A 14,724-nucleotide genomic window follows, 5' to 3' on the forward strand; every position below is an offset into this window, starting at 1 on the left:
GGCAAAGAGGTGCAAATTGCGTTTGTTTTTATGCTCTTGACAACTGTCAAAATAGTCAGCCAGCAAATGGCCGAACTGGACGGGCACACACCTACGCACACACGTGGGCATTCGTAAGGTATGACACCAAAGGAAATCAATTTCCATATGCAAAAGTTTTTAGTGCACGTGCCGGGCCGGGCCGGGCCGGGCCGGGCCGGGCAGAGCTGGGCCATGGCCGAAATCGAATTTCATCCATAAAATATTCAAATTGCGCTGTAGCATAAACGTCGCATAAACATTTATTTTTTTCTCTCGCGCCACGCTGCAACTCAAAGACACACACACACACATGTGTAGAAGTGTATAGGTGTGTGTGTGCATACTCATTTTTCGATCTGGGTTGGGCTTGTAGTTTGGCCTTTACCTTTTACTCTCTCTGTTTCTCTGCTTACACCTAGCGCATAAATTTTTATGTTAAAACGCCAAAGCCGTAGGCGGCCAGTTCGACCGAGTTCGATCACTTAATATGTCCCGTGGCAGAAATTCAATTTGCAGCACATCCGCCGGAGAGAGCGCAGAAAAAAGCTGCAAATGGTGTTGCCTTTAATGTCCAAAAAGTGCAAATGTGTCGGCCCGCTGCCAGCGGGTCACAAAACAAAGCGCACAAAAACGGCCGTTAAGCCCTCCGCTCTTGGCCCTTGCGGAAATAAAACGTACACACTCACACACCGACACACACACACACTGGACACACACACATTTACAGCAACATTTTTGGCCACTTTGGTCACTTTGTTGCTGTCGCCTGTGATGGGCTCGGTAAATGTGAATAGTTTGAGTCTGGGGTTTGACTGTTTTGACTGCTTGGCGAGCGTTTGATTGAAAATTGATTTCATTATGAGCTTTTGATGCATTTCCCGCTCGCTTCTGTCGCTTTTTAATTGAATCTCTGAAGTGCTTCTGTCTCTGTGTGTGTGAGAGTTTGTCGTCTGTTTTACTACACTTTCCCATTCGGTTCTATTTATGCGTCGCCTTGACTACGAGCACACTCACATTTACTCCTTGCAAATTAGTTGCGGCGCTTTCTTTGCTGCTCATGCAAATTTTTTTGGGCAGCGTCCGACAACAACTGTTGGCCAGAGCTCTGTGGAATTTTAAGAAGCAACGCTAACCAGCCTCCCCGCCAGCCACTCCCATTGGAATTAAGCCGCTTATGGCCAGCCGTTTGGTTCTGCGTCTCTTGGCTCTTGTTTTTAAATTCGCGGCATTCCGTTTCCGTTGCCGTTGCCGTTGCCGTTGCCAGGTCTCGAATCTTTTGGTCGAAATATTACGATGTTGCCATTTCACTTAAGGCCGCCGCTGCTCAAGTGCACTTGTGCTCGCCACAAATGGCTGTTGTCCACCCCCTACCCCCTGAAGGGGTATTTAGCATAAAAGGTGTGCGAGTTGGGCGCCAACGTGTCTTGGGCTGTATAAGTTTTGGCGCAGTTGATGGATGTTTTGCATCAAATTTCGAGTGAAAGCAGCCACGAATCCACAACGACATTCTGAGGTGTCACTTGGGTTTGAGGTCGCCGCAAAGTGCGCCAGACACATTTACATAATACCAAGGGATGCCCGCCCATGCCCCCAAATGCAAATGACTACAAATTAAATGTGGCCAGAGTGCATTAAGCTACAAGCAGAGTTGAATACAGACAGACCAGTAGATGTAGTGTCTAAACATATATTCTATATGGTTATCAGAGATTTACTCGAAGCACATTTATATCAAGGCGTACATTAGCCTGCTGACCTAGCAGGCATTCACACTTTTGTACTCATTTACAGGCAGCCGAAATGTCTTCAAAAAAAAAACAACCCCAGCACGAGTGCGTGGATAGGAAAGATTATCTGGCCACTTGCGATAGCGTTCCCATTGATCGGGATACCTTCTGGCAGACGAACGAGGAGCTTCCGCGCAACACCACCAGCGGGCAGAGGATACTGCGCACCACCTGGCTAAGCAAGTCGACGGCTTTTTCGCACCGCGAACAACAGCTGCTCAGCATAAATGGCTTGATTCCATTCTCAGTTTATAGCCTGGAGCAACAGGTGCAGATGTGCGGGCAGTACTTCGATAAATTCCAAACGCTCTTCCAGGAGTATCTGTTTCTATCCGACTTGGAGTCTCTCAACCGAAAGCTCTTCTATAATCTACTGATCAGCGATCCGGGCAAATATATGTCAGTGTTCAGAATCGCAGAGTTTCCCAGCCTGATAAGGAACTTCAGCGTGCTCTACACGAATAATCGGGGCATGTATGTCACCATTAAGGATCGTGGACATATCTACGATGTCCTGCGCAACTGGCCGCTGCGCCACTCCGTGCGATATGTGATGGTGACCAATGGAAACAACATAATGAATTTGGGAGACGTTGGCACCAGTGGGGCTCCCGTTGTATTTTACAAAATGTATGAAGACGTGGCCTTTGGCCGCATGAATCCCGATTTCTGCCTGCCCCTAATGATGGACTTGGGCACAAACAATCATGATCTGCTGCAGAACACATTTTACATGGGGGTGCGCGAGAGTCGCACTACTGGGCCCGAGCTGTTTGAGTTTTTCGAGGAGTTCACTTTGGCCGTCATGCGAATTTTCGGGCCACGTGCAGTTATCCAAACGCAAGACTTCAGTCCGAAAGAAACACTGCAACTGCTGGACCTCTATCAGAAGAGGAAGTGCTATATGGACATAAGCGTACAGCTCTATGGCACCTGCGGGCTCGCCGGCCTGCTGGGCGCCCTCTCGATCACAGAGGTCAAATTCAGGGCGAACACACTGCTCTTCTATGGCTTGGAGAACTTCAACTTCGGCCTGGCACGCATGTGCATGGCGTACCTGATGCGCCAGGGACTCGATAGAAATGCAGCGCAGATGTGCATATGGTTCTGCGATGCCCATGGGCTAGTAGTGCACAATCGTTCTCCACACAAGGTGCCCGAGGAGCTATCGGAATTCAGCCGCACCCATGCGCCCATCGACACTCTGCTGGAGGTCATTGAGCAGATCAAGCCGACTGTGCTGGTGGGCTGTAGTGCGCATGCGAATGCCTTCACCAAAGATATTCTGAGAGCCATGGAGCGAAGCTGTGCTATGCCCATCATATTTGCCATGTCCAAGCCCTTGCCATTGGCCGAGTGCACGGCCGAAGATGCATTTGTCTATACCAAGGGTCGCTGCATTTTCATATCCGGCTGCGAGATGCCGCCGGTGAAGTACGCGAACAAATGGTATCAGCCCAGCTTCTGCACCGATACCTACATACACTGCGGCATCACTTTGGGCATCATTCTGTCCGGCTTGACAAATGTACCGGACGAGCTGTTCCTGGTAGCCGCCGAACGGCTGGCCAGCTTAGTATGGCCCACGGACATTGTCAAGCGCAATGTATATCCGCCGAAGAGCAAGATTAACTGTGTCAATCTGCAGATAGCCGAATCCGTCTTCACTTTCGCCTATCGGCGTCGCCTGGCCACCCTCTGGCCAGAGCCGAGCAATCCCAAAGAGTACATAGAGAGCATGCTCTTCAAGTCCGAGTACTCCGATACAGTTCCCACACTCTACTGCACGGAAGATCAGAATATTGGCACCTCCGAGTCGGTGAACTACTATAAGCACAATATATAGCTAGACTATTTGCTCTGACTTTTGATTATCGATTTAATAATTAAATAACGCAGCTCAAATTGCATATCTCGCTTTCGAATGGCTCATTCCACATGCTCACTTATTTGACTGCGGCTGAGTTGCCAGTATCGCCTCCTTGGCCGCATTCAATTCGAGTCTAGTCACAGCCAGTGAGCAATTAGCTGCATGCAATTTTCACATGTCAACCCCGGGTATATAAGTGTGTGTGTGCGCGTGCTATTGACCCGCGGCTGGTGCTCGAGCTTGAAACTATTAAAAACAACAATCCCAATTGCAGTTGTATTGTATAATAAATTGAAACAACCACCGTAAAATGGCACAAAACAAAGCCGCAACAAAGAGGCAGCCAAATTAAATTGCATGCATGCGAATGAGTGTGCCTGTGTGTGTGCGTGTGTGTGTGTGTGGCAGGCAGTGCCTGCCATTGACAGGTACTCCACTGGGAAGCGTGTTTTTTGTGTATTCGCTCTCTCATGTGAGTTTCATTTCATTTATCAATATGCCAAATGAAATACATACAGCAACTGCCCATCGCACTCGCCTCTATTTGCGGTTAACAACGAAAATGACCTGAGGTCAGGCAATCGCCTTTATCCCAGCTACAGCTAATTGGAAAACATATATAACTGCGACATTTTTCCAAATACTCAAATGTCTCTATTTTCAGCCCCAAACCGTGCACTGATTAATTGTTGTGCATGTCGCCAGCTCAAGCCACCTTTGATTACCTATCATGAGTCTGAATATATTAGGAGAGCTCAACATAAAACTACTCTGGGGCACACTTAGCTTAAAATAATAATAATAATAATAACTAAAGCTGGACATCAGATAAGATCGGCTTGTCGTAGCGTCTGATTAAAAGCGACTAAGAGTTGACCATACGAACTCATCTCGTTTTTTGTATTGCATGATAAAACAATTGAGCTCTCAAAACTACTTAATGACTTGCTTATATTATGATATAAACAGCTATAATATACAGCTAAGCTGTAAAGAATATAGAAGCCTGGCATATAACAAAAAATTGATTCAAGCATTCAAGCCATAATTTTCCTCTTTGTGTTTAAGTTGAATGCCATCGAACACCGAAAATATAGTTAAATTAAACTGGAGGCAGCACAGCGAACAACCCTTTCCTTTAAGGACTCTGAAACAAAACTCTATTTACTTAATGCATAAACAAATAAGTACTTACACAGAAATGTACTTAGCGCCCCGGCCATCGCAGCAGCGCTGCCAGCCGTAAATGTTAAATATGTTCTTAGACTTAAGCTGCAGGAACAATTCACAACTGATGCCAACGCCAGTTAAGGCAAAGTTTTTAAAGTATGCACCTGGCCAGCTCAAAGGTAAAACGCAAATGGGACTTTTATGAATGGCTTGTAGCTGGAGTCTACAAGTTGCTCTTTAGCTGATATTACATAACAAAGCAGAAGAAATTCCAGTCTAAGTCCGGGCAAATCAGCTCTCAGCTCGAGCTGTAAAATAACGCTAAAAATTGAATACGAATGTTTTCTATTAAAGAATCTTATCACATTTATTTACTGCATTTTTTCTTTTTTTTTTATGTTTACAGCTAAGTTCTTTGTTTAATTGTAAGTTTTCATAATTATTTATTTTATATTTTTTTTACGAAATTTTTAGATAGCTCATGATACGTTCTTCAGGGCAGCTGTGTTTATTTTTAACTTTCTTTCTTTCGTTTTTTTTTTTTTTGTAGTAATAATTCTTTATATATTTATTCATTATTAGTTTACCATAGACAGAAAACTGTATACATACGTAAGTATATATGCAAATGTACTTCAAGCGCGAATTATTATTTTTATTTTTTAATTTTTAATTTAATTTTTTATTTTTATTTTATTGTATGAATACTTTGTAAAACGGGGGCTTCCTATAGTACGCTTCGATTAGTATATAATTTTTGTTTTTGTTTTTACAAGGATTTGTTGTTGTCGCTATTTTAACTATATAAAGAATATATATATATGTATGTATATATATTGAGTTTATATTAAATTTGTAATTCTTTACTTTTCTTTTACGAGTTGATTTTGTTTTTGTTTTGTTTTTTTTTTTTAATTTTTATTCAAATACTGACATTGCAATTTGCTTCATTTACGGGTCATCATACTTTTATTTGCTCAACATCATGTGATTGTCATACAAAACATTTCACATAATCTTTGAATTATTTACAATAAATCAAAACTGAAAGGTCTACGAAAAGCAAAGGAAACTTGTGTATCAAGTCAGAAGCTCAGAGCACTATTAGCTGAAAAATACATATTTTATTTGTGGTTCATTTACAATGTTAAGATCCGAGGACTAAGCTAAAACGTATCTGTGTGTTCGGTTTCTGCGTGTTTGTGTTCGTGGATAAGTTTTAGATGGAAACATTAAAATTTTGTCTTGTGGCTTTTGCTGAGAAAACTTTTAGAAAAATATTTCATTAATTTACGTACCATACACATATCTTTGTATGCCTGTATGTATATATATATATATATGTATGTATATAATAAGTATTTGTAAGTACATATGGGTTAGTTGTATATGCACTTCTTCGATAATGTCGCCACGCTCCACGCATGGCTCATCGTTCAGAGAAGCGTTTAGTTTTCCATGTATGTGTGAGTGTGTCTGGGAGTGTGTGTGTTCAAAATGCATTCCAGTTTACTTGTTGGCAGCTATATTAATATTTTCAATAAGTTTTCAATGGGGAGCTTGCGAATGCATTTCTCACTACTTCAACTTGCCCGACTGCCATTTGGAGATTTACTAAAATGTATTTGCCACACCAACTTACTTACAGCTATGGTTAAGTATATATATATATATATATGAGTGTGAGTGTGTGTGTATGAGCATGTTGGTCTCAATGCAGTAACTATGTGTATATGCATATATATTGCTTATAGTAAACATTAGGCTAACGCGCAATCTATACAACAACGGCCGAAATGCCGTCAGCGTGTTTTCATATAGCCACAAAAAACTCGAGTTTCAAATGAAAGTTAAAATCAAATATACGAGACACTTAATATACGGTTAGAGTATGGCGATTACAACTAAAGCAGCGCTATGTACAAACTGGCCTTAACCTAGCAGAAGATGGGCTGTCTAGAAGTATTTGCTGAAATTTTGGTTCCGTAAAATACAGAGCTTTGTATTTATACTCGTTCTCCATACAATATCTACGAACTATTTATACATAGCTATGCGTACAACTAATACTAGAATTATTAAACAAATATTGCTAGTTAATATACAAATTCGTTTAAGATCTTCCCATGGCCAAGCGACGTTGTCTTCTTTTTTTAGCATATTTGTATTCGATTTGTGCCGTTCGCAATGCACAAATATATAAATAATATACACAAACTGAGGCGAGAAAATGTTGAGCTCAAATATGTGCTTGAGTGTGTGTGGGTCTGTGTCGGCTGTGTGTGTCCTGTAGGTGGTTACGAGTAAATATCTTAGCATAATTTAGTTATCTTTCTTTCATTCTTGAAGCAATCTCAATCTCAATCGCAATCGCAATTGAAATAGAAGTAGAAAGAGAGAGTGAGAGAGAGATATAGATAGATAGAGAGAGAGAGAGAGACACTCTGTTCTATGTAAAACCGTATTTTCCATTTTTCATTATGGCAGGATCCTTTTGTTAGTAACTTTTTAGCGTTTACTCTTTACACTTGCTTAGCGCTTTCTGCTTCATTCTGGCTATATGTTCTCTGTGTACCTTAAAATCGAAATCAATCAAATCGGCTGCTGTTCGTGTTGTTGAATTTTCACTGTGAAACTTTTGTTATTTGATATTTGCTGTTGTTAATTCGAATGCCAAACGAAGAGCACTAAACAATTGCTATATATATGTAAATGAAGCAAAAAAACATATTGAAAACATATTGAAATATTGTCTTTCAAAAGCTTAAAAATTTCAGTCTTTGTAGTTGGTTGCTCGGCTCTTGTCACTGCTTTCTGGGTGCTGGTACTCTCCTTCCTGATGCTGCTCGTTGCTGTTGCTGCTGTTGCTGCTGTTGCTGCTGCTGCCGACTGTAAGCAAATGGAATGGCAAACATAGAAAGCAAACATTAATATCCATTTGTATATTGGCCAGGATTAGACGTGGCTTGATGTAGTTTTTGCTTGAGCTGCTGCAACTTACTTCAACTAGAGACTTTTAGAAACTAGTGCACATGGCTAGCAGAAACACGAAAATGTAGAATTGGTGGCCGAAATTGGGGCGTACACCCGCCGACAAGAACTCAGAGTTGAACAAGTACTCTGAGAGTGGGCAGCATGGTTTGAAAGGGAAGGCACAAAACAGGGCAAAGGCCATGAGTAAAATTTTTTTAGTTTTTGGGACTTGTGTAGTGGACAGGAACTAAGCTGAGTTGGCTTGGCTCACTAGTCGTATACTCACTTCTGGGTCAGACCAGGGCGTCGTTGCTAAACACATCGTTGACATGTTTGCCATTGCTGTTGCTGTTGCTGCTGCTGCTGGTGCTGCTGCTGCTGCCGCCGTTGCTGTTTGGTGCTGCTTTGTCCTTGAGGCCGCATTGCTAGAAGCACAAGCCGCGAATGTAATTAGATTCACGAAGAAATCAGAGAGCCAAAAAATAATTTCGTTAATTGCTAAGCGAATAACATGGAAATTAGGAGCAGGAATCAACGATTTGCATGAAAAATTAATTAAAACAATTAACGACAGCTGCCGCCAGTTGTTAAATGTATATTTAATTGCTTTGAATTTGGCCTACCTCCTGCTTAGCCTGCCATTGCTTCATGGCTGATTTGTATTTTTCGAACTCATTGCACCAGTGCGAGTAGATCTTCTGATAGTCCTGCTTCTGTGAAGGAGGCGAGCATCTAAGAGAGAGAGTGAGAGAGAGCAGCAGAATAAGTTATCGTCAGGTTGTGGGCCAGGAAATTAAACTTGCAGCCAGCAACATACACAAGTCGAAAGTTTCAACTTTCTAATTGCGCCACGGATATTTTGACGCCCGAGGCGCTAAATTCAAATGCCAGCCCGCCAAGGGGTGGGTGTGTGTGTTGCCTCACCTGTGCGCATCCACAGTGACGCCATAGCTGCAGAGAAGGGTGCCATCCAGATAGCTATCATATCGGCCGCCATCGCCCTCATTCACAGCCAACAATACCAAGCCGCCTTCGTTGGTCTCAATGTATTTCGTGGGGGTATAGCGCACCTCGTAACTGCAGAGAAAGAGACAGAGTGAGTGTGAGGCACAAGCAAAGATAAGGAGATTTTCTATTTGCTATATTCCAATTTTCCATTTTCAGTTTGTTTTTCCATTTGGCTGTGCGTGAAAAAGTGTCTCATTGGAAACGCACAATAAAAATCAATATAAACTGTGTGTGAAACTTTGACAGCGCCAGCTGAAACTTTTTCCATTACACACAGAGAGAGAGAGAGAGAGGGGGAGCGAGGGAGAGATGGAGAGACTACTTATTATCCGCACTGTGCCGCTGCGGTGCCTTCTCAAAGTAAGCGTAAACGCCAAACAGCGAACGGACTTCAACAACATTTTAAAGTGTCAATTTACCGCAGCGTTGGCAGCGTCGCGACGTTGGATTTAGAAACTGCTTTGGGTGGGGTGGCATCGCTAAGTGAGATGAAGCGAGGTTTCGTTTGCACTTCCGATTTCATTATTTGCTTTCAATTTTCATTGGCTCGCTTTAAGCTGGCCAACGTGGTCTCCAAGGCGCGTCTTTAAGGCCAAAATTCAATTCGAAGAGCTCAACTCACCGTCCTTTCTCCGTGGAGTGATGGTACCAGCGCGTCTGCTTCTTGCGCAGCACATCGGGCATCTTGACGAAGCAGGACAGGTGCAGCGTCTGGCCGTAGGAGGAGGTGACGCGCTTGCGCAGCACGCTCGTATCGCATATGCCGGACGTCTCGTTGGCCACGTCCTGCAGCAGGCCCAGCTGGTAGGGCCGGCAGGCGTTGACCTCCTTGTCCCAGCCGCAATAGGGATCTGCCACGCAGCGGAAGCAGCTGTCGTAGCGACGCGCGCACATGGCTAAATCGATCTGCTTCACCTGATGATCAGTAGCCAGATAGAGTGAGGCTGTCTTCTGGCTGAGCGTCAGTTCGCGTATTGGCTCGTTGCGCGGCGACGCCTCAAAGATATCCACCAGATTCGAATGCCGTTGGCCGTAGTGCATGAACTGAACTATTTTATAGATGTGTCCAGTGCTTGTGGCCACAAAGTAAACGAGAAACTCCTGGTTCAGTTTGTCAATGCGTATTCTATAATAGACAAAGAGATAGAGAGAGGGAAAGAGAAAGAGAAGAGAAAAGAGTTGAGTTGATAAATCGCACAAGTCTCCTGTGCCGACAGTTTTTGTGCAACAAATCTCAAATGCACGCGACTTGGCTAACTTTTTCTCTCTGGCTTCTTTCATGCTGTTTTTTTTTTTGTGTGCAGCAGCAAAACAAAGCGTTTAACTAAAAGCATATCCTGCGGCGCAATGTTCATAAGTTCCGGCCAAGTTATTTTACAAGTCGTTATGCCACACAACAACAGTCGGAGCTGCTGCTGGAGCAGTACAAAAAAAACAGCATTTTTGTGCTGTCAGTGAGCGAGTGCTCCCAAATGTCAGCATTGGGCTGGCAGTTGCCCCGACTGCGACTGTGACTGTGGCTGTGGCTGTGGCTGTGGCTAGTGCCAGCGAGTGCACTGTATAAACTTGGCAAATGTCAACAAGCCGAGGCGAATACGTGGCTGGTTGCCAAGCGAGGCCGCCAGAGGCAACTGTGGCTGCAGCTCGCTAATGAATACATTTACACATTTTACTTACTTGTCGACGACGAGGCGGGTGAGTATAACGTCTCGTTTGTAGAATACAGGATTGCCAAATTCATGATCGACCGCCTTGTCCATTAGCGGATGTTTGCGTATGAAATTTAACACAGAGTCCGGCAATGTTGCGGTGTCGTTGTGGCATGTGCCCGGACGTGGCTCCGGCACTTTTGAGTTCAGCACTGGCAGCCAGGCGCTGTTCGATGTCGCCTGCTCCTTGAACTTGCCTGCGCGTCAGCCAAAAGAAAGAGAAACGAAAAGAGAAAGAGAGAGCGAGAGCGAGAGAGTGTTACATTTTATAGGTTGCATAAATGTGCAGCGCTGAAAAGTATGCTATGTTAAATTTATGTGTGTCAGCGCTGTGGTAAATGATAAATTACTGAGCTCGCAGCGCTGATTTGTGGCCCCAAGCCCGGAGTCTGGCCAAAAGTAAAACAGTTCGAGCTACTAATTACACACACACACAGCTCTTGGAGTGTTTGCTGCATAATCATTTGTTTTTCATAATTAATTACTTTGGCAATAGCTCTGCTATATTTTTTCACACATTGTTCTATTTTTTTATACATCCTCTACGCCTGTGTGTGTGTTGCAACATGCCCGCAAAACTTTTCATAATGAATTTTAAGTGTATGCCAGATTTTTTACTGCCATTTGCCTTTTGGCGCTGTGTCTGCTGTCTGTCTGAGTGAGTGCTCTGGCAGAGCTCCATGCACACAATTTTATGGTGTTAATGAACTTTTGAGCAAAGTGCTGTCACACACCCAGAATTTGCGTATGCGTTTGGCTCCACTTGCATTTGGCAACGGACGTTGCAAATAAATTTATGTATGTAATTTGTAAATACAGTCATCACACGATAATAAGAATTGCCATAAATATTTAAAATAAAATAAGAAATGTATTTTTATTGATATGACATTGAAGACTTTCGTTGGGAATGATAGAAGTTGTAGCAAGACTTAAACTTTTAATTGATATTAAAAGGGAATTTTGAAATTTTGTTTTTCGCTTATTCAATAGCATCAGACATAGCCAAGCTTCACTCTAAAATAATTTCAAGTTTTGCTTAAGGAATTTCACTCCATCATTCGTAAGTTGGATTCAGCAACAATCGCTAAAGGAAATGAATTTCAGAACTTTACACAAAATCAGCAAATGTCGCTGTCGTTTCAGACAGTTCGTACATGGAATGGAGGCTAGGTACATGCACACACAATATATATGAGCACATTGTGTGCAGTGGCAGCTGAGGAGAGTGCCACTAGGATTTAAATATATGACATGCATTTCGAGGTGCATGCCAGATTTTGTTGCATGCGTTTCGATTGCGTGTGGCTGGCAGGCTGCAGGCTGGCAAGCAGCAGCACGTGGGTTGTTAGCACCTGTCACGCATATCTAGTTACCGTTAACCATGCAGCACGCCAGCAGCAGCCGAGGCGTTTTGTAGCAAACGTTAAAGCATTTAAAGCCGCACAACGACCCCCAGTGGCAGGCACATCAATTCAGCTCGCACCATTTAACGCTAAAATGCCAAAGCTTCTCTGCACGACACACACACACACACACACACCCATGCAGCACCTGTGAGCGTAATTTCTTCCGGCAGCTGCAGCCCTACGTAATGGGAAATGCTGGAAGAAGTCAAACGTAGCCGCATGCACGTTCGTAAAAATGGCGCCGCAGAGAATTATTGCCAATGCAATAAATCTCACGCTTACACTCGCAGACGCCGACACATACACAGGCACGCCCACTGCCTACCCCCTATCCTCTTCCCAACTGACTCAAACACTCACACACATATTTCATGCAGTCACCCACTAACCTTCAAAGGCCGCATTGATATCCCGTATATCGTAGCTGCAGACGGCCGAGCCAATCAGTCCGTTTGTATTCGTTGTAAACGTGGCATAGAATTTGCTATCATCGTTGGGCATCTTGTAGACGGACTGTATTTCGTTGAAGTAGAAGGGAAACTCGCTCGAGATGCTGCAGTTCATGCGCGCCTTCAGATACGTCGCCCAGTTCTGGCTGATCATGTATTTGCCGCCGCGATCGTTCTTGCAGACGCGTGCCACACGCGAATAGACGGCCTTGCCGCAATTGATATACTCCACGGCATGCTCACGGAAGAAGAAGTAGACAAAGTCGCCAATGTCGAAGGAGCCAACGAAATTCGGTTCTGAAATAGGCAGTGCAACAAGACATTGAGTTAGTCAAGGAAATTTTCAGTATAAATGAGGAGCAGCTTTAGATGGAAATGTATATTTATATTTGAATCAAAGAATTTTTTATAGATATTTGATTAAGTTTATGTACTTATAATAACCTGGATCTATAGAAATTGTTCTACATTACTTAATTTATAACTTTTGCATTTTTTTAAAGAAACCTTTAGAATTATATAACATTCGTATGCATAAATTCGAAAGGCCATAAATTTGCATTGGCATATGACTTTTATTTAGATTAAAATAAAAAATTTGTAGAAATAATAAAAACTTGAGAATTTATTCTCTATGGCTCAATATGACCTTTAGCCTTGACTATGTGCTTGAGCCTTTACGGCATCGAAGGTGACTTGGCGCTCGCTTGACCCACTTATGGGCAATGGCTTTCTTTAGCTTGTGCCTGAATTTACATATATTCAGAAGAATTATTTTATTCTTCTCTATTTAGCAGGCAATAGAGCAGTTCGCCACTCAGTAACAATTTTTAAAAAATAAATTTGTGCTACTAAATGCTATATGCAAAATGATTGAAACGAACTTAATAAATGAACAATTAAATTCAAATTTTTTTGTAATATATCAAACATTTGTTTAAGAATATAATGAACTGTACTTCAATTTATATATTAATTTATTTGATAGAAAATAAACTTAAATAAGAAAATTTCAAAGTGGTACAAATACTTACTGTCAAGCAATTTGGAGTCATATTTAACTGTGCGCTTGAAGTTGGCCTCTTTGCGGCCGTTGGTGAAGTTGAAGAGGTCCGAGCGAAATATAACCGAGTCGGCCTTAGTGAATTCCGCATTGGTTCCCGCGTACTGCATAGAGAAGTAGAAAGTGGAAAGTGGAAAGTGGAAAGCGGTGAGCAGAGGGAAATGGATTATGCTGAAGTCTCTGTGCTGGATTGCAAGCAATGCCGGCAAATTAGCGCCAAATATTCGGGAAATTTGATTTTCCAAGGCAAAGGCGAAATGTAGCACACGCATACACACGCACACACACACACACGCACGCACACAGAGGCACGCACACAATTACGCGTAAAGTGTAAGCACGTGCCTCAGACCCGATTCTTTGCAAGTGTTTGGCTCTGCGTGTGTACATGTGTGTGCGTGTGTGTGTGTGTGTGCGTTTCACTCTAATTTAATTTCAGCTGCTTTATTGCGACTCTTTTAAATTTCTTGCCATTTGGCCTCCCATAGCCGCACAGAACTTTGTCGCTTCGCGCCCTCCTTACGCCACTTCCTTCTGGCTTGCTTCCTTTGCTCCTTCTCTTTGGCTTTACTTTACTTTTGTAATTTTATTACAATTGACATTTTTCCCTTTTTTTCGTGCTTTTCTCTTTGCTTTTATTTTTCTTTCCGTCGGCATTACGAGAGACTCGGGTGAGACTTGGACTTACCAGCGCAGGCAAACCAAAGGGATTTCCGTTTTCCACATAGACGGCGGTTGAGTTGTCAGCGGGATCGTAGGGACACTTGCCGATGCCCAACCCTATGCCGGGCACGTACTGGGATCTGGGTAAATGTGTTAAGTTCGCCTGCCGGGGTTGGAGATGGAGGAAAGGAAAGCGCATTAGTTGACTTTAATTTTGGAATTTGTTGCTGCAAAATTAACTTCCAGCCTGACTGACATTCACAATTAGGCGCTGACGACGTTGCTGAATTTTTTATGCAAAAATATAAAAAAATATTTATATATTTTCGCTTCTCTCTACTCACATTTATAACGTAGTCCTTGGGGTTGTGCGCATTGGTGCCGCAGACGTAGAGTCGATGTCCATTGAAGTTCATGGGCTGAATGACGCGAATGTGATTGCGGCATTCCACCTTCTTGACATGTGCCCGAATGTTGATTCAATAAAAACAAATGTTTAAGCAAAATAATTGTGTATTGTGTGTCGGTGTAATGGATTATAATGGGACAGACAGAAAATGTGAAGGCAATGCATAAGTATCGAATCGAGATGAAGGCCGCAA

At 42.9% G+C, this 14,724-nt stretch overlaps 2 protein-coding genes across 4 annotated transcripts in view; one reads left to right on the forward strand and one right to left on the reverse strand.

The window, feature by feature from the left end:
- The first annotated feature begins 1,751 nt into the window (after positions 1-1,751).
- Positions 1,752-3,735, forward strand: LOC111594126 (NADP-dependent malic enzyme). The gene has a single exon (XM_023307284.2). The coding sequence runs from the start codon at positions 1,822-1,824 to the stop codon at positions 3,652-3,654; it is 1,833 nt and encodes a 610-aa protein (XP_023163052.2). The 5' UTR covers positions 1,752-1,821; the 3' UTR covers positions 3,655-3,735.
- A 2,010-nt stretch (positions 3,736-5,745) lies between these two features.
- The window catches only part of LOC111594118 (semaphorin-2A), a 56,176-nt gene continuing 47,197 nt past the window's right edge, over positions 5,746-14,724 (reverse strand). Inside the window, exons 6-16 of one of the 3 annotated variants that reach the window (XR_002751092.2) lie at positions 14,467-14,574; positions 14,148-14,285; positions 13,431-13,563; positions 12,337-12,693; positions 10,507-10,735; positions 9,452-9,955; positions 8,746-8,898; positions 8,445-8,553; positions 8,108-8,246; positions 7,850-7,968; positions 5,746-7,737 (exon numbers count right to left, since the gene is read on the reverse strand). Coding sequence is in view for 1 of the 3 variants with exons in the window: in XM_023307278.2 (XP_023163046.1) it covers positions 8,115-8,246; positions 8,445-8,553; positions 8,746-8,898; positions 9,452-9,955; positions 10,507-10,735; positions 12,337-12,693; positions 13,431-13,563; positions 14,148-14,285; positions 14,467-14,577 (1,866 nt within the window). In the remaining 2 variants the exon portion in view is untranslated. Of the gene's footprint in view, positions 7,738-7,849; positions 7,969-8,107; positions 8,247-8,444; positions 8,554-8,745; positions 8,899-9,451; positions 9,956-10,506; positions 10,736-12,336; positions 12,694-13,430; positions 13,564-14,147; positions 14,286-14,466; positions 14,578-14,724 lie in introns of all 3 variants that reach the window. The other 2 variants (XR_002751091.2, XM_023307278.2) reach the window with 2 other exon arrangements.

Source organism: Drosophila hydei, unplaced genomic scaffold, assembly GCF_003285905.1.
Source record: "Drosophila hydei strain 15085-1641.00,03,60 unplaced genomic scaffold, DhydRS2 tig00008134-arrow-pilon, whole genome shotgun sequence".
Classification (NCBI taxonomy): Eukaryota; Metazoa; Arthropoda; class Insecta; order Diptera; family Drosophilidae; genus Drosophila; species Drosophila hydei.

What these genes read in the sequence shown, in the direction of transcription:
- LOC111594126 (XM_023307284.2), top strand. Translation starts at nt 1,822, where the DNA reads ATGTCTTCAAAAAAAAAACAACCCCAGCACGAGTGCGTGGATAGGAAA.